The 24,633-nt window shown below is 41.7% G+C and overlaps 1 protein-coding gene across 2 annotated transcripts in view; it reads right to left on the bottom strand.

Moving 5' to 3' along the window:
- Positions 1-17,389: 17,389 nt before the first annotated feature.
- LOC143904589 (ankyrin repeat and SAM domain-containing protein 1A) overlaps positions 17,390-24,633 on the bottom strand; it is a 43,847-nt gene continuing 36,603 nt past the window's right edge. For both annotated transcript variants that reach the window (XM_077419390.1, XM_077419389.1), the window contains 4 exons: positions 22,786-23,100; positions 21,965-22,123; positions 21,739-21,876; positions 17,390-21,611 (listed from right to left, as the gene is read on the bottom strand). In XM_077419390.1, the coding sequence (XP_077275516.1) occupies positions 20,994-21,611; positions 21,739-21,876; positions 21,965-22,123; positions 22,786-23,100 (1,230 nt within the window). In that variant the 3' untranslated portion in view covers positions 17,390-20,993. The remainder of the gene's footprint in view (positions 21,612-21,738; positions 21,877-21,964; positions 22,124-22,785; positions 23,101-24,633) is intronic.

The following is a 24,633-nucleotide window of genomic DNA, read 5'->3' on the forward strand; positions in this document are numbered from 1 at the left end:
GCAACCTCCAGACCCTGCTACGAATCTCCTTTCATTAGTTGGAGTGGGAAACCATTCAGCCAGCCAACCAGCCAACCTACCTACCTGCCAACTAACCATACATCCAACCACCGCAACGACCTACCCACCGTCACCACTACTACTACCCGGTGGCGCGGCGTCATTGCGAACAAGCGCCGAAGCCTCCATGATCCACTCTCGTTCGTAGTGCCCGGCTCCCGATCTTGCGTGCGGTTGACTCGTTTTCAATGAATACAATGCCGCGGCAGATCATATCGAATATGAAAACGGGAAATCAACGAGTGCTTCAGCCGTCCTTGCTGCTTGACGCCACTGATCCGAGTTGGGATACCCGTCGATTCGGCGCTTTGTCGAATTAACCAGAAATGATAGCCCGAAAGATGAAACGCGCGCGCGGGAGAAAAGGCATAAAGTATCCGCTCGAGTATTGGTTTCGTTGAAGATTTCGACAATATGATGAGGCGCAACGAGCTCTCGATTTGATGAGCGCACACCAAATTAGTGGACGTATTTCTTTCGATGATATTTATAGACAGACACGCTAGCTTGTTTCCCCGATCTCTTTGTATTGTAACTTTTTATGTCTGCGAAACTTGCGGATGACGGTCTTCTAAAAAAAAATAGTTGAACGTATTTTCAAAGACGACACATCGGATCAATCTCACCAACATTGAGATTAACTCTAACTTCAGTAAACTGAATTAGTTCTTTCTCTTGTTGTCTATCTATTCTAAAAGATCTATTTCTAAAAGAGACAAAAGTATATATGTGTGTATCGGTCAGTAATGATTTACTTAGATTATGCCTTTTCTTTGTACCGCTCGCGAGGGGTTCGTATTGAATCCACTTCGTTAAAGGAAACCACTTCCCGTTGTTTCCAAAGCGCAAGCAAACTATGCACTTTATCCTCTGAACAACTACCGGTGCCTTTAACCCACTTACAGCCCCAACATGCCGTAGACAGATATTCCACAGCCCAAAGTCTGCTCGAGTCGATTAATCCGGGCCTATAGATGATGCATCGTGTAATATTTAGCTCGTTCGTGCGCGATGCAGAATTATGCGAACGTACGAGCGGATGCACATCCCACGTAGGCAAAGCGGTTTATCCGTTAGTATGTGAAAAATATATATACACGTGAATAAAAAAATTCGATTAGCCAGAAGTGTATCGGATATCGGAATCCTTCGCATCATTTCACCACGTCTTCATACGTAACATGCATGTCATATATAAAACGCAGAAAGTTACAAGAAGAGCGTATTCTCGTAACATCGCGCATCGTGTCGATAGCAAAGGATGATAACCTCTTACGTCAGACTTCTCGGTATATATATATTCTTTTTATTTCACTGTTATAGTAGCTAATTATATACTAGTAACATCGATCGAACGGTAATTAACAATGTTTAGTTTCGTTGATAGTTACTATACATGCGCCGATTAAAGCAAAATCCGCAGTTAAACGGAATGAAATGTACTCAATTTTGCCAGAATATTTTTTAGAGCTTATCACGCGAATGAAGGAAACGGCATGATAAATAAGATACATGTTAGTTTTGCGTCCTGTTCTGATGTAATTTCCATAGCTTGGAAAAAATTATCTCGCAAAATAATGGAGATGTTATGATACTAATTGTAAGATTGTAAGTGTTCTCTTCGTAGATTTTATGCTTGAGATAATATTTTTATATGTGGCGCAATAAGTCGTCGGCTTAAAAGTCGTCGAGCTGGAGACACGTCGTAGACGGCAAGGTCGTAATTAACTTCCCGCATTTTCTGACGGCGTGCGTCGCGATGACGGCGCAAATACTCGGTCGAGAGGATCCATGATGCGCGCACTGGGCTGACCGAAGAACCCTCGATCTTTCGACTGCTCGTACGTAGGCACGCGAGTACGAGCAGAAGCGTGAAAAAGGAGGCAAAGGCTTCTTTTATTACCGCTCCTCGGCGTTGTCGCTGCCGCTGCCGCTGCCGACGCCGATGCTTTTGCTAGCTCTTCAGCCCTCCCGGTGAGAGAGATCCCTCCCGGTAGTCGGTGCACAAAGCTTATTATGCCGGCTTGGCTCTCTTCGTCCAAGGAGCTCCGGGAACGTGCTCGCTCTGCCATGGTACAAGTTAAGTTGATGGCACTCGACGAACGGTATCCTTCCTGTCTACATCCCTGAATCGGCGGAATGCCTTTGCCTTGTGCGTTTCTGGCGCGCTTCTTCCCTCGCTCCTTTCGCTCTCTGTCCTTCTATCCATCGATAATATGCGCTCTTCCATCTTTGATATATCATATAACAAATATATCAGATATAGATAATGAAATCCTTAAGTTATAAGTGCGCGTATTCTAATCGGACGGCATGCTGTATTCACTAATAATCTTTTTTTTTATTTTGTTTAAGTTTCGTAATTTTAAGTGAGGATACAGAAACCGCGAGAATACGTCGGAAATCCACTCGGATATATACCGATGTTGTACCGCGGAGCTCCGCGGCTCAACTGATCGCCGTCTACCTCGAAAAGCCTTATATAGGCTTCCCCGAATTTTGTGGTCCACTTAACTAGAAAACCTGGTGCTTATCCGACTCCGGAGCCGCTGCAAAATTACACGCTTCGGCTTATCAAGCCGTGAAACCGGTATTAAGCGTCAGACGAACGAACGCGCGGGAGCCGCTGCACGCGCGCGAGAGGAACCTTCGCCTGCCTTCGCCAAAGAGCCAGAATGCACCAGTAAGCTCGTTTCCTGGGGTCCCTGTGTGTAACTGTGTATAAGCATTTCGTTCACCTGACCGATCACCCAGACGATATACCGATCAGAACGTCCCGAACGACTTGCAGGCGCCGGAGGGACCCACGTTCAATTTTGCAAACAATAAACTTCTGGTTCTGCAGCGACGTTGTTTGCGTTTGCTTAATGCAAATGAGAGAGACAGAGAGAGATTGAGCGAGAGAGAGAGAGAGAGAGAGAGAGAGAGACATAGTAGATAAATTTAAAGCATTATAGAATACTGATAAAAAAGTTTAAGCTCATGGAAGTTTGACTAGTGGGAACCAGAGAACTGTGCGAAAATACCGTAAAAGTTTTATAACGTAATTATACGAATATATTCTCTCAGTATGCACTTATTATTATTAGAGTAGAGGGTGATGTATTTAGAAAAGTACGTAGAAAATAATAATTCTAAAATTAAATATATATTTATGCCTTGAAGTATCGCCTAGTGCAGTAAAACGTTCGTTTCATGATGAAATGCAGCAACGTAACAAGTCGTGTAACTTTGTTGATAGTCTCGCTTAATCAATCGCCATAACGTGATATTATATAAAACGATGTCAGTGGATTGGACAATTCTATTAATTATTTAACCCGTATTTCATCAATCTCTCGAGTACTCGACGCCTGAAGCTGCTTTATGTCATATTGTAAAACGCCGTTAAATTGCGCAGCGTAATTGTACTCGGTAGATTAAATCAAACATTCCTCATTGATTCTAGACGAAATTGAAATCAAAATCCTATTAGGAATATGCGAATAATTATGTTGTTATTCTCATGCAATTCTGTTTACTATTCCGTTGCACGCAAATTGCTCTTTTATTGCTATTATGTTCGGCGTTACCGTGACTTTGCAATCATTGATAGAAATTGCCTCTATATTGCATTGCTTCGATATCCGATCTTTTTCTATCTAACAAAATTGATTAATTAATCACTATTTGCAACACGGAGGATATCGGATCAAAGTAGTAGCAATCAAAATAATAGCAAATGTGAGTCGAAAAAAATAAATGTGCGGTAAACAACATTTTTCGTGTTCTAAAAACCAAAAGCGTTTGTCAGATAAAAGTACCTAATCAAATATTTAACTTTTTTGTAATATTTTTCATGATTTTATTGAAATGTAAAATTTACAATTTTATGTTATGAGAAAAATTATTTATCAAAAAACTCGCATTTATAAAAATGTATTTCTAAATGTTCTCTTAATAATATAATGGCGCGGTATGGTTGTTGTTTTATTCTTCGTTGATGAAACAAAGGCTGCAACTTCGCAGTTTCGAAACAAAAGAGCAATGGGGAAAGGAAAAGGAGACGGAGGAGAGAGCGATACTGAGGGAAAAAGGATGGTGATGGCAATAAGGCGGATGAGAAACCTGGATACAGAAACAGATGCTTGCATTCTTGTTGCCTGGCTTCACCCCCTTGAAGCCAACCCCTGCAATGACTGACAGCAGAGACACGGCTCCGAGTTCTCTCTTCGCGAAAGGTTTTTTTTTCTGCTTAATCTCTGACAGTCAGTAAATGAAGCTCACGTCCAAATGTGAAAAGAGAGAACTCCTTTCGAGAGAGCATTTAATAACGAAGGTCTTTAAAGACTGATTATCATTATTATCAAGCTTGTAGAGCTGTAGAAATGTTATTTGTTTCTCTGAAAAATTCTTTGTGAATTAACAACCAGAGCGGATGTTTATTATACTAAAATTACATATCCCCATACAAATCTTTTTTATGGCAATAAACGCGAGAGAAATGTATGAATTGGATGCGCTTGCCCACACAATATCCGATGAGAAATTAATGATATTTCTACGTTGTCAAAGCTTTCAACGATAGCGATAATGACATAATTTTGTTGTCGGTATGACGTCGCGCTTCTTCCGCCCTTTTGGCATCGTATTGTTCCGCGTCCAGCCTGCGAAATGACATACGATGTTCACGCATGCGTTAAAAATGGGGAGCAGGAGAGATATGCACGAACGGTGTAACCAGGGAACGTGCGAAATGACGGCTGTGGATTTCCGCAGAAACAATTTGGCGTCTAAGAAGAAATCCATGCTATTATTTTAACAGAGAACTCCATAACGCTTTCGAACGCATCTTAGTATACCGATTGCTTTCAAGGTGGCTTTTTATTATTTTACACTTCTCTTAAAATTATTTGATTAAAATATATCACTTTGTTAATTTTTAAATGCAAAATGATCGACATATATACAAGTGAATAGGAAAAATAGTCTCGTTTAAAATTGCAATTAAAACATTTGCATCGAATAAAGATTACTAGTTTATATGTCAAGATTAGTTTAATAATAAATCTAATCGCGCGCTTCTCTTTGATCGAAGACCTAGAGACCCATGATTTTTATAATCTCTTTTCTCGCGAAACGAATGCGTCTCTCAGTTGATTGGTGCCATGAAGACCGACGTGAGAATCGACTCCATGACGGCATCGATTTCAACTTCGGCGAACAATGCACGTGGCTACGAGTGTTAGAAACGAGAAAAGCCCCTCACTCTCTCGCCGAAACTTCGTTCCACCCCCGTCGTAACCCCTGGCCGTCGCCGTCGTGTTTCCTCCGTGCATCCTACGGCGGTTGTGCGCGACGTCGGGTAAGTCAAGCGTTCCGCACACAATGGAAGCGGCTTAAACGGCAGTAATTATATTTGCGGGTGAGTGTCGGCTGGATAGCGAGGCTGCGGAGTCGACAATGAAAAGACGGCCGGAAAGTGTGCCGTCGATGACGTTGCTGACATTGTTTCTACCAGATGCATCGAACGCCCTCGACGGTGGATGATACGAAAATCAGATTTTATTATGATGTCTCGATGTCCTTTAAAAAATACGATATTTTCGACATATCCGAACAGTATTATGTAACGTTTGACGCGTGATACACACTGTGTCTGTAACGCAAACGTCGAGCATGCGACAGGGCAAGCGAATGTGGCTCACCCCCGCCTCGTTATTAATGGCAATACAAATCTCGAGAGTCATCGAGCGCTCTTCAATCTGAATGCCTTCTGCTCGTGACGTCACGCGGAACCGCGCGATTACTCTGCCGTTCTTGGACGCTTCTCTCTCACTCTCTATCTCTCTCTCTCTCTTCCCGATCTCTTTCTCGTTTCGTGTTGTCAAGCGTTTCGACGTCCTTCGCCCCCTCGAGCTCTCGCCGTCGAGTTTGTTGTGTTTTTATTCCCGGTGAATGACTCAATCGGCTCGACTTTGAGACCGCGTAGCATAAGTGCGCGCGTAGAGTCGCGCGTGCCCCCAATGGGAGAACCACTCGAGAGCGCGCGTATCACCCAGAGACCTTATACGCACGAGCCCGCCCGCGTCTCGCCGGAGCGCGAGGCCGGATAGGAAAGCGCAGACGGGAGAGAAAGAGACGAGGAACCTTCAATTAACTTCCCTGATTACATCGTGCCCACATGTGGTGGCACCACTCTTGAAGTCCGCGTCGCGTGCGCTCGGCTATACGGCTCTTAAATTATTTAATTGCACCGCGCGTTACTTCCCCGCACTACACAGCATAGCTCTCTCGCCGCGCTTTCTTTGTGCCCGTCTCGTGCGTCGTTCAAACGGACTTAACCGTCTGGACTTTAGATCGCCGACCGAAATAAATAATAGGAATATAAATTAAACGTTCAATGCCGATTGATAGTACACAATGAAAAATTGATGGATTTTTTTTATATTACACTCGTAAACAGAGGTCTGTAAGCTGCATATAGCTGTTGTAATACTGAATAATCTCGTTGAAAGCTATTTTCTATTTTAGTCGCGAATTTCCGGAGGCGCTCTCATTCGACCCTTGACAATTTTTACGTAGGGCACTACAGTCATTTTCTGTCGTTGCGTCTATTAAATTCTACATTTGATTTTTGAAATGCCCTTTTCCACAGTTTACAAAATAAGTAATTTTTTAGCAACACCACTACTGCTGCGTCGAATACCTTTCTCTCTTTTTCTCTAAAAAAAAATTATTACGTCACAACGTAACACAATAAACTAGTCAGAAATCTTTTTAAAAACATTGGAAAGCGCAACGCAAACTAAAAGGCAGTACTAGGAAAATTTGTTAACATAAGAAAACTGAAATGCAAGGAATTTATATCGCGGAAGTACAAATACTATAAAATAATCAGCCATGTGCGCTGATTATTTATAGCATATTTGTAATTTCCTTGCATTTCGACACTTCAGTTTTCTTATGTTATTTGATCATTATGATTATTTGGTCATTTACTGCTAGAATTATAATCCAATCATACATTATTAAAGGCACGGGCTATCATTAAAGCATGAGCCATCTTCCTCTTTTGACGAGGCGCGTCACCCGGTACACCGGAAGCGACAACGAGGAAGGACGTTGGCGATGTAAGCGTCGGCCTTTGGTGGGCGGGAACATCGGCTCTCTCTATTACCGTGAATCGAATGATAATGAGATTGTTTGACGGCGTCGGGTGTGCGCCTCGCCGGGCCTCTCTCTCTCTCTCTCTCTCTCTCTCTCTACGGTCATCGCCGGGGGCTACTATTCTCGAACTATTCGGCGCGCGTAGTATACACTCTACAGCTTCCTGCCACTCTCTCTCTACGTGCACCTATGCATGTGGGCATATACAAACGCACACCCGAAACCACGGACTATAATGCAAGCGCCAGCGGTGCATCGGGCGTCAGTAACGAGATGCAGGAAGTGCGGGCGAGGGTGGTCCACCCATGCGGTGCACGGTTGAGAGAGAGCGTGATGAAAGTGGAATGGAAATACAGAGAGAGAGAGAGGTAGAAAAGAGAAACAGAGGAAAAAGAGGATGTGCGAGAGAGAATTAGAATATAGGGAAGAAAAGGGAATAAAAGTGAAGAAAGTAAAAAAAGATCAAATCGAGAATCGAGAGAGTAACAAAAAAGAGAACTGGAGAAAAAGGAAGAGAGAGAAAGAGAGAGAGAGAGACATACATACGAGAACAGTGCAGGACTGATACGAGCTTCGGCGTCCACCCTCTTCCCTGAGGGTATGAGACCGAGGGATGAGGTCGAGGGCACTGATATCCGCCCAAATGACTGCCACGTAATCATCAGCTAATTATCCGATAGATACCCGGGAGCTTTCTCTCTGTTTCTCTCTCTCTCTCTCTCTTCCCCTTCCTCCCTCCCTCCCTCCTCCTCTCATAGTCTCTTCATCTCAGTATCGGCTGCAGCCGTTGCGAGACAGCGCGGTGAATTTCCAAAGGGAGGATGAAACGAGGAGCGAAACGGAGAGGAATACTGCCAATATGGCGTATGCAGGTGGCCGCCACACGGAAAGCGCAATTCCTGCGTCAGGCCTAACGGCGAGTGTCAATATCGCCAATATCGGTGATGATGACAGCTTGAACGTGCGTTAGACACATATTTAAAATATCAAATGAAAAGTTTATCATCTTGTTTTATTTGTAACTAATAATATGTAAATAATACGTAAAAATGTGTGTATAAAAGCTTGATTCGATAATTTTTGCTTCTCAAATATATTGGGGAAATTTTGCAAAATAGCGGTTTGGAACATATACCTAGAAGTAATTAGCTAACAATATTTTTGGAATTAATCTCAATGATCAAGTAATCATAATCAGATTCATAATAAAGCGTTACTAGAACGCTTGTAACACGTTTTCATCGTTGAGTTACCGTTTGCCTATATTGCTTCATTAATGAAAACAAGGTCAGTAACCACTCTCCAGGGACCTCTATGACGGACAGCTAATACGTGCAAACTAAATAGCAAAACGATCCTAAATCCATCACCGAACATGTACATACATACACCGCGCTGTTAGTATCTCTCTCTCAAACATCGATGGTTTCATTAAATTAAAATTAATATTCAATTCTATCTTATTGAAAGATATATACAACACAATTTTAGTAATCTTTTCGTTGTCAAGAAAATTTGATAAACAATATTTTATCAGCAAAATCTTTTTCTTCAATCAAACTGGCAAACGCGTTTTGTTGTGCTTTTTAAATAAAGACTGCCAGTTTGGTTGAAGAAAAAGATTTTGCTGATTTATTACCGTTACTCACTGGCGAAGAAAAGGTATATCCTATCTGTAACAATATTTTAATTTAATCTAATTTAATTTTTAATTTGATATCTTATTTGAAGTCTATATTATGTTTTAGCTGTTCCTTATTATCTATACTATTTACATTCTTAGGATAATTAAAAGACTTTTTATCTTTTCTTCTAGGTATGTGATAAATTACTGGCACCGTTCTAAGGTCTTAGATGTATCCGTGTTTATCCAGGTACGAGAATGCCTCGGGATAGAACATACCCAGACTCTAACGTCCTTTCTATGTAATTATCGTCAGGGAATGGCGTAGGAAATATAAGACTATTCTCTGATGTAATCAATGCAGCCTCTGCAAAATAGTTTATTGTGAGTTTTAATATGAAATTATCGCATCCCGAAATATTAGCCAAATTGTATATATGATTTTTTTCAGGTACTTTTTATAGTTGGATTTAGGCGATCTGTATTTACCGAGGCATGCTTTTAAACATTTTCTTTCAAACACTCTAAAACTGTTCCATTTGCGAGGCATTCATGTTGTACCATAATTGGCAACCATATGTTGAAGATTTACTTTCATCGTGGGCACCGGCGCGGAAAACCGATCGGGCTTGCCGGGCCCGTTCGATTCGCACGCGGTCGAAAGTCGAGCGCAGTTCGACGCGTTCTTTCGATTCCGCGCTTGAGATGCGGAATAATTAGTTAACGGTATATACGTACCGTAGGGTGTATGTACTACATACATCCGTGTACTCGTGTCGTGTGTGCGTCGCGTCGCGTCCCGTCCCCGTTGTGTGCACAACCGTGTGCCGCATCTCTTAGATAACATCTAGATCCCGTCCTAAGCCTGACTGACGTTTCTGTGCAGGCGCGTCCCCGAGTGTCCTCGTCGTCGAGGACCACTCTTTGCCGATCCCGTAGATCCCGGCGGATGTTTTCTCGCCGAACGCCCTCCCCTGCATCTCTCAGCAATCTCGTTCGCGAGTAAGGTCATCTTCCATTCTCTCTTTCTCCCCTCTCCCCCCTCTTCTTTCTTACGTGTGCACGGTGAAAAACATAATTCGGCCTTTTTTCAGCCACGTGGCAGCGCGACACAATGCCGCTTCATCGCAGTGACACGTAACAAATCTGGCCACGTATCGTTTGTCTCGAAGTCTGTACAAGCATTTGTCACGCTCGGGCAGGAGATACACGCGTCGTCGCTATTAAAAGGATACATCCAAAGAGTTACTCCGGCGCGCGTAATTGCTTTTTCCATTGTATTTATATGTGACATAATAATTCTTTAAGCATCAAGTAAAATCCTCTGGCAATGACGTCGCGAAAAATCGGTTCTTTCGGAAACTTTATAAAATGGCAATTCGAAAATCGAATATACAATTTCATGGAGTTAACGGCAAAGAGAAACGATGTATCCTACATAAATATTGTCACAGAGACCGAATGGTATCGCCTCCGGGGGGAACTTGCGACTAAAATAGGGATTTGTATAAAGTAACTTTTGATGAGGTTTTTGAACGTTACTATTGTTACAGACTTCCCTCTTGATTGCAAACATTAAACGCATCTGCCTTTCTACTTCCTGCTGAATATATTTGTCCAAGGTGTATATGTTCCCAATATTACCAATTTATTATCTATCAAAGAAAATAGACAATATAAATAGAACTATGTGTAACTGATTATCTCTGCATATTTAAATGAGGACTAGCTGATTAAAAGATACTAACACGAGTAATTATTTTCGATTCTGAGACATTATGCTCATTTTTGAATGACCTATAGCTTAGCTTACGTATAAGCATTTTTTCTTTTATCAGCGATAATAGCCTGTTCCGTCGGCGGGCGAGATAAACGAGAAGAAAGCGAGAGATCGAGAGAGAGAGAGAGAGAGAGAGAGAGAGAGAGAGAGAGAGAGAGAGAGAGAGAGAGAGAGAGAGAGAGAGAGAGAGAGAGAGAGAGAAGAGAGCGTGGCCGGGCGGTCCGATAGGAAAAATACGGTCGCTCGTTCGAGTGAAGTATTTCAATGAATATGAAAGTGACGGGCGCGTAATCCGGGGCAAATTTATCTGACCTCCTGGATATATCTCCCTCGCGTTGACCTGGGACCACTATGGCGCGGTGGGGCAGGCGGCAGGCGGACAGAGGGGCCCGAGCCCCTCTCGCAGCAGATAACGTATCGCGGGCTCGCGCCACCGTCGAGGACCCTATCCATTTTATCCGCCGCCACTGCGTATATTACGCCTTGCCGCGGATCCGTAAGGATTGACATATAACTCGTGCCCGATGACCTTTTTACGCTCCATCGAAGCAGGCGGGTGGTCGGGCAAGGCCGCGACGGGCGCGTTAATTAATTTGCGCGACCCACGTTCTCTCTCGTTTCGCTTCCCGGGCTCTCCGCTCCGCTTTCCGCTCGTCTTTCGGGAAACTTTCGGGGCAGTGACTCGTATGACACGCTCGTAAGCGCCGACATTTTTTCACGTTAGTCAAGCAAATATGCCCGACAACTCTTGAACTTTATCACGCAGGAAAAATTGATGCGTTAATATTGATGCTAAATGTATTGCAATTATTGAACACCTTATTTTTTTATTACGAACATTGATTGCATCGGTAAACACGTTCTAACACTATTATTAAACATTTTTTGATCCGATGGAATAACTGGAATTATTTATGCTCTTTCTAAAATAATATGTGATGTAATATTTTAGAAAATCTTAAAATATTTCAAAAGCAAAATAAAAAATATAATTAATTTAAAAAAAGACCATTTATGATTCGGGTTGGATGTTGGTAATATAATAATAATATTGTGTAAATTTTATATACTCTTTCCTTTTTTTCAATTGATTTGTATATTATAACGGTCCTACTCTATTTATTATTGAAAACTATAAAATATGTATGACTTGAACAATTAAAACAAAAATCCTAATTGATGTGATATAATAGTTGCTCTCCATTTACACTCAAGTGATCTGAGTCACTCAATTATGTAAGTATTTTATACTTATAGGTAAGATACATCATTTTGTATTTACCTGCTTATTTTGGTGACAAAACTATCGCATAATAATACAGGCATAATAATCCATAGTCTCACTTTTAATGTGAGTTTATTATAGATTTATTAAAGCACATGGTCTCGATTGTGGATAAAAACTCTTGTCAGTTGAATCTCACAATCTCACTTGCCAGTATGCAAAAAGAACGTGCATTTAACTGAGTTATGACGTCACAAGTGAGAATTATCTGAGTTTCGATGTAAATGGAAAGCAACTAATATTTTAGGATCCAAGGATTGAATGGCATTGTGGTCGAAACGGCGAAATGATTGATGGAATAGCGAGGCGATGGCATTTTCTCGAAATTGGATCGCTCTCAGGAAGGAAGGAGCGAGGATATGGGATCAAAACAGGGAGAGAGTCACGATTTGTCGAAAGAATAGGCCTGTCGACGGAGTAGAGCGCGATCTCGTCACCGAAATCGACGATTTTCTCTTGCCAGGCACGTCGTCCTTCGCGGATCCAGGATTTTCGGGATTTCCCCGACCCCCGAGCTGCGCATCGAAGCCGTCACGCGCGCTTGTTTGCACGCACCTGCGTATACATATAACAACGTCACGCACACACCGCGCGTTCGTTTATTTCTTTTGTTCCGCCCCGTAGCCAGGGGTGCTTGCTCGTGAGCGCGGGGGTGGTTCCGACAGCCGGAGAGAGAGAGACGTGCCAGATCGCGGTGATAAGCGGGACGAAAGTCAAGGATGTGGAACGCGCGCTGTAATATCACTGGATTCGTTACGAAAACGATTTGTCATATCGAAATTCCGCAAATTATATCGCCATGCACCCTTATTTTGACTATACGAACTCCATTTTCTTTATATTACGCGATAATGACATGGAAATATTCTCGAGGGAATGCTCCGAAGATTTTCTCTTTTTTTTCTTTTCAGAATTATTGTTTGATATTTTCTCGTTTTCTTTCATTCCCGTATCGAATATTCCCATAATTTTCTAAGATAAATTTGCATTATTATACGTACTTTGCTGGTTCAATGGTAATATTTTAAAATAATATTTCTGAAGTTCAGCTTGGCGCAATTGTTGTATAGCCCAAGAAAATTCCAAGAGTTTTGTTTTTACTACTGCAGTTTGTAATTGCGTTCCCGATGAAAGCCACGGGAAAGTTCCGCTGTCTCAGGTGTCAAGACTTGGGTGTGCGGACTAACTTTCTGAAGACGTAGCCGGCTTGCCAATTGATTCTCAGCACTTTCTCGACAAATTTTAACGACGGAACTTCCGGGCTTCCTATTATTTTGCTGCGTTTCACCGGTACGATTTTAGGTTTGTTTGGGAAGATAATAGGCAAGCCTGCCCGCCGCGCTGCCATGGCAAAAGAGGCCCGCATCGTATAACAATTTACTGGCTAATCGAAAAACTTTGTTAAGACTGTGAAACTTGGTTAATTAGCATCTTTACCGAACTGCCTGCTTACCTTGCGGACCGGTTCCGTCGGTCGGAAAAGGAAGGAAGAAATTATACAAAGTACAAGCTGCATTATCGATTCCGCGACTAACAATGCCAATTTCACTCGGAAGAAGTTAGGGTCTCGCCCGTAGCGCGACTATTATTCTCTAAAGAATAAACGTCGTCCTAGCTGTTCTCATCAGCAAGAATCGTAAATGAATTTCCTTAATACACAACAAGTAAATTTAGCGAGAGACAATGCGGGGTAATCGAATAGATCAACGTTTAAATGAATCAACTCAATCAGATTTGAAGTAGGTCAGTTAGGAGAAGATCGGGAGAGAAGCTGGTCTAAGGCTCAAATGAAAACACGCAACGATGTTCCGCAAAGTATCTGTTTTATTTTCTTCAAGGCGTTATAGATATCCAGGGAATAATCTCTTTCTCATATATATATATCATTCTAGTAAACATGAACAATAATAAATATAATGTATACAAGAACGTAGGGGGGAGGGGCAGTTTGCGTCTAATCAGGCTGCTCGGTATAAAATAGCGCATTTATTATATGGCATTCTCGGCAACAGTTCCATACGGATTTGTTCTTTTTTTGATTTCAAAAGACACCGACCGTTCGTGTGTCTTTTTCTCTCTCCCTATCTCTCTTTCTCGTTCTCTCTCTCTCTCTCTCGCTCTCATTCTCGCTCTCTCTTTCTCTATATATTTGAGTACGTACTTACACTCGACCGCACAAATCCTGTCCTCGACTCGTCGCCGGACTTCTCGAGTGTGCGCGCGCGAGATCGTAAAGCGTACATAAATATTCATAGCGCGAAGTTTTCCCGACGAATACCCTATTCACTCTTGTCCGCCGGTGTCTGAGAGTCTGCGACTTCGCCGGGTCCGACGTCGAGGAGCACCGCACGATGTCGTGTCGGTTTTCGCATATCGCACGGTCCTACGATTAGCGAATACAATACTCCTCTTTATTGTTCAACCGCGAATCTTCAGAATACACAACGATCAAGCCACTATTCCCTGCCACATCATATAGTCGGAAATATTCCGAGATCGATCATTGTTTAGCGCTTTGACACCTACGAAGGGGAAAGTAGGAATGTGATGTGGTCGTTATATTATGTATATATTTGATCTCTGATATTAGATGTTTAAAATTTTATCTGCGCGTTTTTCCGTGTTAAAAATACAAATTATACATATATAATTAAATAGATATCGTATACTTATATCAAAAAATCGTATGCTTATATGTAAAATGGAAATTATTTTAATATTTCACACGCGTAAGCTGATCCCACTTTATCACACATCCCTACTTTCCTCTACCAATTGCAGCGTATATCGTGAAATCACGATAATGATGTTCCCCGTGGTATATACAAATAGTATAGAATTTTTCGTCCTGTTTCCAAATGGTAGCGAATTATGCCCATTAAAAGGCGAGAAAAATCTATCGCCTCTACGCTAAGAATCGACCGCTTCAGCGATACGCGACATAAATGCAATTACATCGTCTTTTTTTTTTTGTAAAAGTATTTAGCGTAAACTCGCACGCTCGCGTTATTGCCAAAATCTCGAGCAAATGATGATTGCGCCATAACCACAAATGCTGTCGAATGCCATTGCGTAACGATAAACGGATGACTCGTGGGAAAACTTAGGTATAATATTTCCTTCAATGGCGCGCGGCGTGACGGATAGGATAGTGATCTTTGCTGCCTCTACTTCTCTAACAGATATATATCTCCGTATAACTATCGACTATCTATCAGCCCTTTCGCGCAAGTGTTACAACTACTCGGTGAGGTTTGAACACTCCGTATACACACGTGTTGACAGATTGCGCAATGCGCACTACGATACGGATTGTTCCCATAAAAATGATTTGAGATAATTGAGCTAAAAGAAGTGAGATTTAACATGGTTTTTCGTCTCTTTTTGATTCTGTGCCCAAACAGAGAGAGAAATCGTTCGAATTTCAGTTAACTTGAACTAATATTTATGAGAGTATCGCTGTGTATGTTACAGAAAAAGCAGAGTCGTATCCAATTTTTTTTAATATCATTCGCGCTACATTCGGAAAAGCGTGACCGTTCGATACCAGATTCGTCTACTCTTCCGTTCCAGCGATCACGGCATTTCGCGCCGTGACATTTTAACTTTTAAATCGCTTCTGGTTCGCTTATTTTACATTTATTCTTGCTATATACACTTCTACATATGAGTATATGTGAAGATTTATTTTCCACACTTCGTTCTTCTGGCACAAATATTTGTCTACTTTCGAAAAGGATTCAATTTTATATCATCTCGGCATTCCTTTAATGCAATCTTGAATGTATTTAGAAGATACAAGCCGTACAACACACTTGATCTCTTCAATGAGAATTTCTATCGAAGATCGGAAATTTACACAGTATAGCTTAGCACTATAATAGAGAATGGCGCTAATAAAAAGTCATTTCAATGTATATGCGCAACGATTTAAGTGATATAGATAGGTAGATCATGTTTTTGTCTTAGCGCAAGCGACAGATACATTTCTTTTTCGTAGATACCAATATAAAATTAGTACGATCGTTATGGCTGACTAAATTATTATTGCACGAAGAGCTGAAACGTAACAATTATTAAGAGTAATTAACGTTAATTAGCAAATATAATTATTTTTTTTCGGCAGTGAAAAATATTTTTAACTTGGCACCTGCTACCAGCCTTGTTGCAAAAATGGATAGTCGCGTTCGAGGCGAATCTCTGCGCGCATATCTTTTCGAGTCTCCGAGTTTGTGGATGGATTTGAAATACGTAATCACGATCTGAAGTAGAATCGACGAAAATAGTTGCGAGATACCTAACCAGCTAACGAACAGCGGTACGTTACATTAATGAAGAATACGAATACGATTCTTAAAAGCGCTAAATCCTTCGCCTTTCCATCTATGTTTTATATACATTTGAAAAGTGTAGAAGATCAATATATCGCTGGGATCGGATGTGGAGTGTAACGAAACCGATGAGACGTGGCTTTTTAAAGTGTTGACGGCGTCATCAGGGATTACGTGAAAATACGAACTCAACGAAATTATATATAACCGGTCTCAAACCTTATATATCGAACGAAATTATTCGACGCGCCCGATACGGAGCGCCAGAGACGAGAGTATACATATGTTTGCGATTACCTAAAAGCTAGTTAATAATTAACCGCGCACTCACCCGGCGATAACGCGCCGTCAACTATGCGGATGCAAATTGCGATTTTCAGCCGGCCGCATTACACGAGCGGAGAACGGCTAAAAGAAAAAGTTAGCGTTCGCACGTAAAAACGCATGTATCTGTTTCGAGGAATGCCGCTCTTTTTTCGCTGCATCTTTGTACGTGCGCATTACTCCACACACATTCATCTCGCTTCACGAGCCCTTTACTGGCGCAGGTACGCGGATTAATACCGGGGAATATATCATTTTTCGGAATTAATAACTTTTCCGGGACTAGAGATCAACTCGTATAGAGAGTTCGTATATTAAAAAGTACAGAAGTTTTGTGCTCCGAAATATTAACTCCCGGCTTTAATATCCTTGCTTGCGCGAAAATCAGGAACAGTTGCATTTCACGTGTAACGATCCGCGAAATGCATCCAACTATATGGCCTTAAAAGCGCACGAATTCGCGCTCGCGGCCGGAACGAAGGTAATATCGACAACTGTACACAGATTTCTTTTCTATTTACCATACAAAGAACTGCGGATACGGCTGGGATACGCTACCACCGGAATCAGTTTACAGCGATTCGCATTTACGCATGTAATTAAACCGCCATTGTCACAATCTGTATTGTATAATCCGCATTTTTGAATGGTCGGCCTTATTACACATAAAATAACAACGTTGTAACAAAAAAAATCATGTTTTTTATTGCCAGCCTTCAATGAATAATAACAAAAAATATACAGAAATAATAAGTTCATAAATTATGATGTCATGATATAATTTTAGAGAATGCCGTTCTTGCGATACTATATTTATTTATCTAAAGCTCTGTTCACAAGAGAATATAAATACATATTAGCGAATTGCACTGTTACGAGGACCTTTGTGGAATTAACCGACGACGGTGTCAAAACGCATTTGCTATGCAAATTTGATTGGAGTAAAGCAAACGAAACTCTCAACGTTTATAGGATTGACGTGCATGCGATAAATACATTCGATTATGTAATTTACACACGACACCACGTCCATACAAAATTAATAAACTTGACAAAAATAGCGGTACTGTCAATAATAATTCTAGCGTTAATTCCGTTAAAATTATACAACATTATACAATTATGCATTTATGAAAACATAACTTTATATAAATCATAAGAAATTGTATTCCTAATAACGAATTATATTAAAGAACAATCGATATGCTACGGTAATCGTCAAATATACAAATCACAATGATAAAGGGATCACTCCACAATCTCTTTGGTATATCAATGGAAGAAACTGATTCGCGGTGGTCCGTGTAATTTCTATATATACAATGTATATATGTACACATTCTAAAAATCGTATATAATATCAACAGCATAAATCTTATACTGTTATCGCGGTACCAACGGGCACCAAGGTTTAAACTCCATACCTTTGTGATAAAGCGCAGTGGCGAGGCACTGCCTTTAATATCCCAACGGTAATCCGTGCATGACGAGCAAAATGTTTTCGCTTGTTCTTGCTTGGTCCGTGAATCATTGTGTGCTATTTTGCGTTTTACATCTTTTAAAACCCATCGTGGTACCAAAAGTGATCAATATCGATCGGATTGATCCCATTGTCTCGGCGAGCTTGTCTTCCAGACAGATATAATTACGCGTATATAAAAGAAAGGACGATACGAGGAGTAAATCACCGTCCAAATATATATACTTACACTATATATTAATTTTGTAATTTTTTTAAGTATTAAACAGCAGTCTATATATACTAATACATTTTTTTATTTTTATTAATATTTCTTTTTATTAATATATTGGCCGGTGGTTTACCTCTCATAATTACCGAGAAATGTGCGTTTGTCAGTCATATAAGTGTATAAGTATTATATCCAAAAATGGAAAAGGGAAGTTATTGTTCTCTGCTTCCTGCCATGTATTTTCCCGAAAGACAAACAGCGAGATCAAATCGAGGAGTGTATACACGATGGGCTCACGCATTGGCACTATTTTCAATAGCTTGCGCGTTTCCGTTGCACGAATTCGCAGGCGAACAAATCGATGGAATTTGCTCGCTGCTGTGAAAAAAAAAAACACCATCTCGTACGGTCACATCAGTGACGAAATTATCTTCTACGTGTTACGTACCTGCTTCACCTCCTCGTTTTCTACGCGATATATTTTAAATGGTACCTACCGATACTACTCACTAAACATAGCTGCTAAACATGAATACATCAAATGCGTAGAATACTTAGTTACATTAATCGCGGTGAAGGAAAATTCCGCCGTCGATGTCCATGGCTGTTCCGTAGATATCTTATAATCAATTAATGCATAATGGACTACGTTGTAAATGCGATAAATACAAAGTGTGCGTACTATCGAGGTGGTGATGATGGTGTATCGTTTTGGCAGTTTATCAGTTTTTACTTCCCTCGCGACGGCTCGATAAATTCTGTTTAATTTTCTGTCTTTTCGCATAACACATTTCTCGCACATATATAAGAGTGTGTCTGTGTGTATGTATATTATGTATATGCATATTTATATTTTATGCTTCTTTGGTTTAGATGAGAGAACATATACGAAGAGAGGACGTGTCTAAGTCTACATAAAGTTTCGTTTCGCTGTAGCTTCTTTATAAGTCGTCGATTGTACGAGATAGATATATATATATATATATCGTTAAACTACCTAACAGGTAGTCTTGCAAGATAGCTACCTCAGGTCCTTTAGGCCCGCTCGTAGTAAAAATGGAACAATATCCACGCGTTATCCACGCGCGCACGCTGTTATCAATATATAATGCCATGATGTGTCGGACTTATGTGAACTGATCAACTTCGATTCTCTCTTCTATATATCATAGATTTCTAGTTACATCATAGACGGAAAAGAAAAAGACATTTAACAATGCTTTTTCTTAAATAGAGATGATGCATGGTGGATACTCTGAGTTGCGATCAATCGCGACACGTTTTTTTTTCTTATTTCCTGCTTTTCGACGGGTAGCATTCGAGTATCAAATAAAATTCGATAGATATTCGATGCTGCGTTCGGGTAAATATATTAAAATTCTTCTCTCTTTCGGTCTAGTTTTTTTTTCTTTCTATATTATACATTACACTAAAATCGCGAAATATAAAACGAGATAAGGACTCTCAGTCTTGGAGAATAAAATGTCGAGGAAACAGTGGCAACTCGAAATCGGAACTTGGGAACGGGTGGGGAATGAAAAATCACGAAGAGAGCACGGGCGCAGCGGGAGGGGGGAAACACGGAACGGATTCGTTGGTCGCCGTTATACGTTTACGAGGGATCGATATTGAGCATTGGTGCGCTTATTAGCGCCGTCGCACCTTTTCTTTCGCGTCCCTTCCTTTTCCGTGATCCGATGGCGAATGTCAACGTTACGTGTTCTGTGCCACAAAAATAGCATGCTTTCAAGAGACAAATAAACGCCCGACACCCGTGTATCGGGCGAAAAATCGAAACCGCCGAGCCTATCCGCGACAGATTAAAGCTGCACATTGAAAATTGCACATCCAACATTATTGTAGCGATTTTTACGCTTCGCTAAAATAATATCGCGGTGAGCGTATCCACGCTCGCTCCCGTTACATCGTTAATGACGTAATAATACTGCTTACTTTAGCGACGCGTCCTAAGGAAGAAAGATCTAACGCGATTCATTGTGTCCGCCGGAAGTGCGCGCAGTGAACGATCGCTTACTTGTCTCGATGAATCACCTCGGCCAATGCGCGTCCTCGCATGGCATTCAAGATCAAGATCACAGCGTCATTATTGTAAAATCAGTCGAATGTCAATCTGAAGGTGCGGAACGTAGCGAGGAACGGCGATGTTACTTACCTTCGTCGTTCTCGAGGCCATACATATATACCATTCGTCATCCCATAATACCGAAATTCCATAAAAGCTTCTGCCTTCCCGGCGGTGAATGTACATACACGAGTGCCGCCCCATCGAAAACACATACGCCATATTGGCGTAATGACCAAATCCAGTCGCATAAAAAGTCATAATAAAAGACATTCGTTTCTTCAAGGAACTATACTTAGTTAGTTATGGTAATCGCATAATTCCGATTAATACCTTCAATCAATCGAGAGAATATCGTTTGCATTTTTTGCAATCGATATTAATCTCAAAATCGCGAGAGACGCGTATATACATGATGCTTCGCTTAATTCTTTATGCAAACTTTGCGAGTAATAACGAAATATTGCCATCCCACGTTCATTGTAAATGCCATTAAATATGTTTCTAAATTGAAAGATTGGAAAATCGTCATAACAGTCAATGTCTATGACGCTAGAAGATCTCTGTCATTCGTGCGTCGATGTGAAGGCGACGCGTTTCAATCAATATCGAACGCCACACAATCATGTATCGCGATGTATCATGCATTTTGACTCAATATACAGCTTATAGCTCCTCGGAGAGCGCGATCGGAGCTCTGGAACCGGGCTTCATGTCCTTCACTCCGATACCGATGTCGTCCACCGGCGCCGGTGCTAACTTCAATTGATTACCGTTTACCTTGATGTCGTTGACGGAATGAGAACGGCCGTGGGTGACCAAAGGCTTAGTGGTCTGATTAGCGGTGCTGTTCAAGTTAGAGCTGGTGATCGAGTTCGCGCTGGGGGTCGAGGCGGAATTCGAGCTGGGATTGCAGTTCGCGGCGGTGGTCGTCGTCGAGCTGGAACTGGAGTTGGAGTTACTGTCCTGAGTCGGATTTGGATTAACGGTATGGAGATTTGGATTGGGTATGGACTTCGATCTCGATTTCATCTTGGGATTCGCGCACGACGTGGAATTGAGAATCATGGTGTGATCCGTGTCACGACCGGCGGGATCGGACGTGGAGTCGGGAGACACGGACATTTTGGCGGGCGTCGTTGACTTTGACGATCCAGCGAGCGTTGCTAGTTGATTGGCAGATTGGGACCGAATAGCGTGGCCGCCGAGCTTGTCTTTCAATGCCATTTGATAAGCTACCTCGAAAGCCTGACCCAGAGTCAGAATGACTTCTGTCGCTTGATCCTGTAACGGAATGACGGAGCTTCGTACGTCCGAGCGTCAAGTAAAATCGTAGACAATTGTATGCGAACAAGATATGCAAAAAGTTTAAGCGGTTTTTCCCTTAGTTCTTGATAAAATAGATATTTACCATCGTTGGCACGCAAAATACGTGACAAAAGTGCGTGCGACTGGCGTGGTCCTTCGTGATATACGCGAAGTGAGTAAGATCGTCAGCATCTTGGCAGGCGCAGTGAATGTTACGTATCTCGTGCTCGCATATCGGTTCCTATAGCATCAGTTGTAAAAAAAACATGCCCTTCTATATTTTTGTTTTACACGTACTAAGTGCTTACTATGACAAAAAAGAACCTTACATTAGTTAACGTGTTGAGAAAACGAACGCCACGATAAGAAATCGCCAGCATAATGTCAGGGGTGATTCTAGGTTCTCGAAAGGTCTTCTTCAGCTTCTGTATTGACTTTTTCGTCGACTCGGTGCCGCGTAATTCCTTGACGACAGTGGAGCCCAGATACTGTATTATTTATAAACAGAAAGAGCTTTTTTCCCCAAGAAAGACAACAAATGACTTAGGCGTTTTTAGGGATCACGGGGTTTACAAAAAAGTTCTGAAATTACTATTTAAATATTCTGAATACAATTCTGCATGTAAATGGATTCTCTCTTGGATTGGAATATTCCGACGAATTAATAGACAGGACAATTTTCTGCACGAAGCCTCTATTACCGCATCCTACGAATTAACTATAATCACGGTCGGCCTTGAAGCTATTTAACAAGTGTCATAATTCACTCGTCATACATAATTAACAGAGTAAGACAACAGGCAAGTTCAAGAGAACCTTATAAAGACATAAAATTATAGAAACTCATAATATCTTACTTGTTTAAAAAAATGCTGATGGTATAGTTTAATATAATCTTTTAAATAAAACATTTTTTATAGCATAGCAAAAGACAAAAGATACGATATATACAAAAGTTTCTCGTAATAGTTGCTGAAGAAAATTTGCCATTCAAATAGTTTTAACGATTGATCGATCTGGCATATATCGGAAGTGAATGCTACTCGTTACGTTTAGAAAATAAATAGCGAAATGTATATTTCTTCTTTTTTTTTTCATCAATATACCGATGACGGAAAGGCAACGTATAAAAGCGGGAGGCAAAACTTACGTTAGCGACGTACGTGACGCAGCCGGTGACCAGAGCCTTCGCCTGATGCCTCCATTGTGTCTTGAGAGTGGAAGGCACCCCGAAGAGCAGCTCGGACGGAGCCCTGATCTCGAGCTGTTCCGGCGCCGAAATCGCCCCATTATGCGAACTGGGTCGCTGGGGTGGTTGAGGCGCCGGCCTGTTTTTGCGGTGCCTCAATGTGCCCGTGGCCGTCGAATTCGTGCCACTGGTTATCGACGTGCCTCCGTTACCCTCCGCCGTTGCTTCCGGCAATTTCTCCCGTATCTCCTCCTTCAGCTGCTGTATGTTCGTCTTCTACGGAAATAACATCGCGCAACCGGATTTGAGAGAGCCGATCCTCGCATCATCCGAACGGATCATCCGGCCGACGATCCTGAATTTGTTCGGGGGGTTGACGCGTAGTTTAGACCGTTTGTTCGCGAAATACGTAATCTTTTGTGCTTTAAATGTGAACTGCGACGCAATAACTATATATAAAACAGATAATAATAAATTTTCGTCTGTGTTATTTATAACAAGTGCAGATATGTGTGTTTCGACAAATTTTTTATTATTGCAGAAAAATATTCAAATTGTTTGAATTTACCGTCTCTCTCGTGCAATCATTGCAAAAAATTGCATACCAAAGCAGAGTTTTTTTACATTCCCTGCTCTTATAGATAAATACCAATTTCCGTGCAATTCCGAATAGAGACTGCCATGTCTGCCCCGAGGTTGCAATTTCTCTGGCAGATATTTTTTTAAAGCTTTATCATGACAAGAATCTGCTGGACCGACTGGCTTTAACGAAACGCTAGGCTATGTGCAATGTGAAAAAAAAAGGGAAAAAATATTGTGCCATCCAACTTTTACACGCGGCCATATTACCAAGTCCCGAAATTCGTCCCGAGTTTCCTTTGTGCAACGTGTAATTACCTTCGTAAACGCATTGTGTTGTAAACCATTACACCAGAAAGAAACCTTTTACCGGCTGTGCCAAAATACGCCGCATCATGTGGCATCGATAGTCGCGATATTTCAGCTATTGCAAACAAATTGGATTCGAGTCGGGCGGGTGCGACACTCGAATTCGGATTACACAACCCGAATCGTTCGCTCCATCTGGCCTCTGCATATAATTCCGGGTATTGCTATTGCGACAAATTGCAGAAGACTCGAGCGAAAGAGAGGTGAAATGAAAACGCACGAGAGTGATAGAGTGATAGAGAAAGAGAGGGAGAGAACATGTGAAATTCGAATGTCGGAGAGCGTATGGACTGCACGAAAATCCGCGGGCGTTACCAACGAGAGTGTCGGAGTCAAACTATGGTTCGTCGGGTTCGATAGCTGTGAAAAATCACGGGAGAGGAAGAGACCGGCAGAAAAGGCAGAGGAGAGAGACCAATTTGTCGGGATTATCGAGGATATGCGAGGATGACGCGAACGAATCCAGTTGCCGGACACGTTTACGAGATTTAATGAACTAATTAAGAGAATGCTAGTGGGGGAGAGGCGGGTGAACAGCGAGATGTGCTTATCGACGCCTGACACGGTGAAGGCACCCGAACAAAAAGCATTGAGAGGCGCTCGAACGATCATCTCGGAGAAAATACACATGTATATACGCATGCATCACAATACCGAGCCTCCAATTAGCCACGATATTTACATTATGACGCGATCGAGCTTGCCACATCACCGCCCGCTCTCGACTCCGCTGCGTCCTACTCTCGCCGGCGAAGTGTCTACGCTCTTGTCAGACACCCCCGTTGAACGCATTATCTTCGTTCACCAATCCTGTCAATGTATCGATTCGCAAGACGACTAAACATTTTGCTACTTAATTTA

This window comes from Temnothorax americanus, unplaced genomic scaffold, assembly GCF_048541705.1.
Source record: "Temnothorax americanus isolate GAGA-0224 unplaced genomic scaffold, ASM4854170v1 Scaffold54, whole genome shotgun sequence".
NCBI classification, from domain to species: domain Eukaryota; kingdom Metazoa; phylum Arthropoda; class Insecta; order Hymenoptera; family Formicidae; genus Temnothorax; species Temnothorax americanus.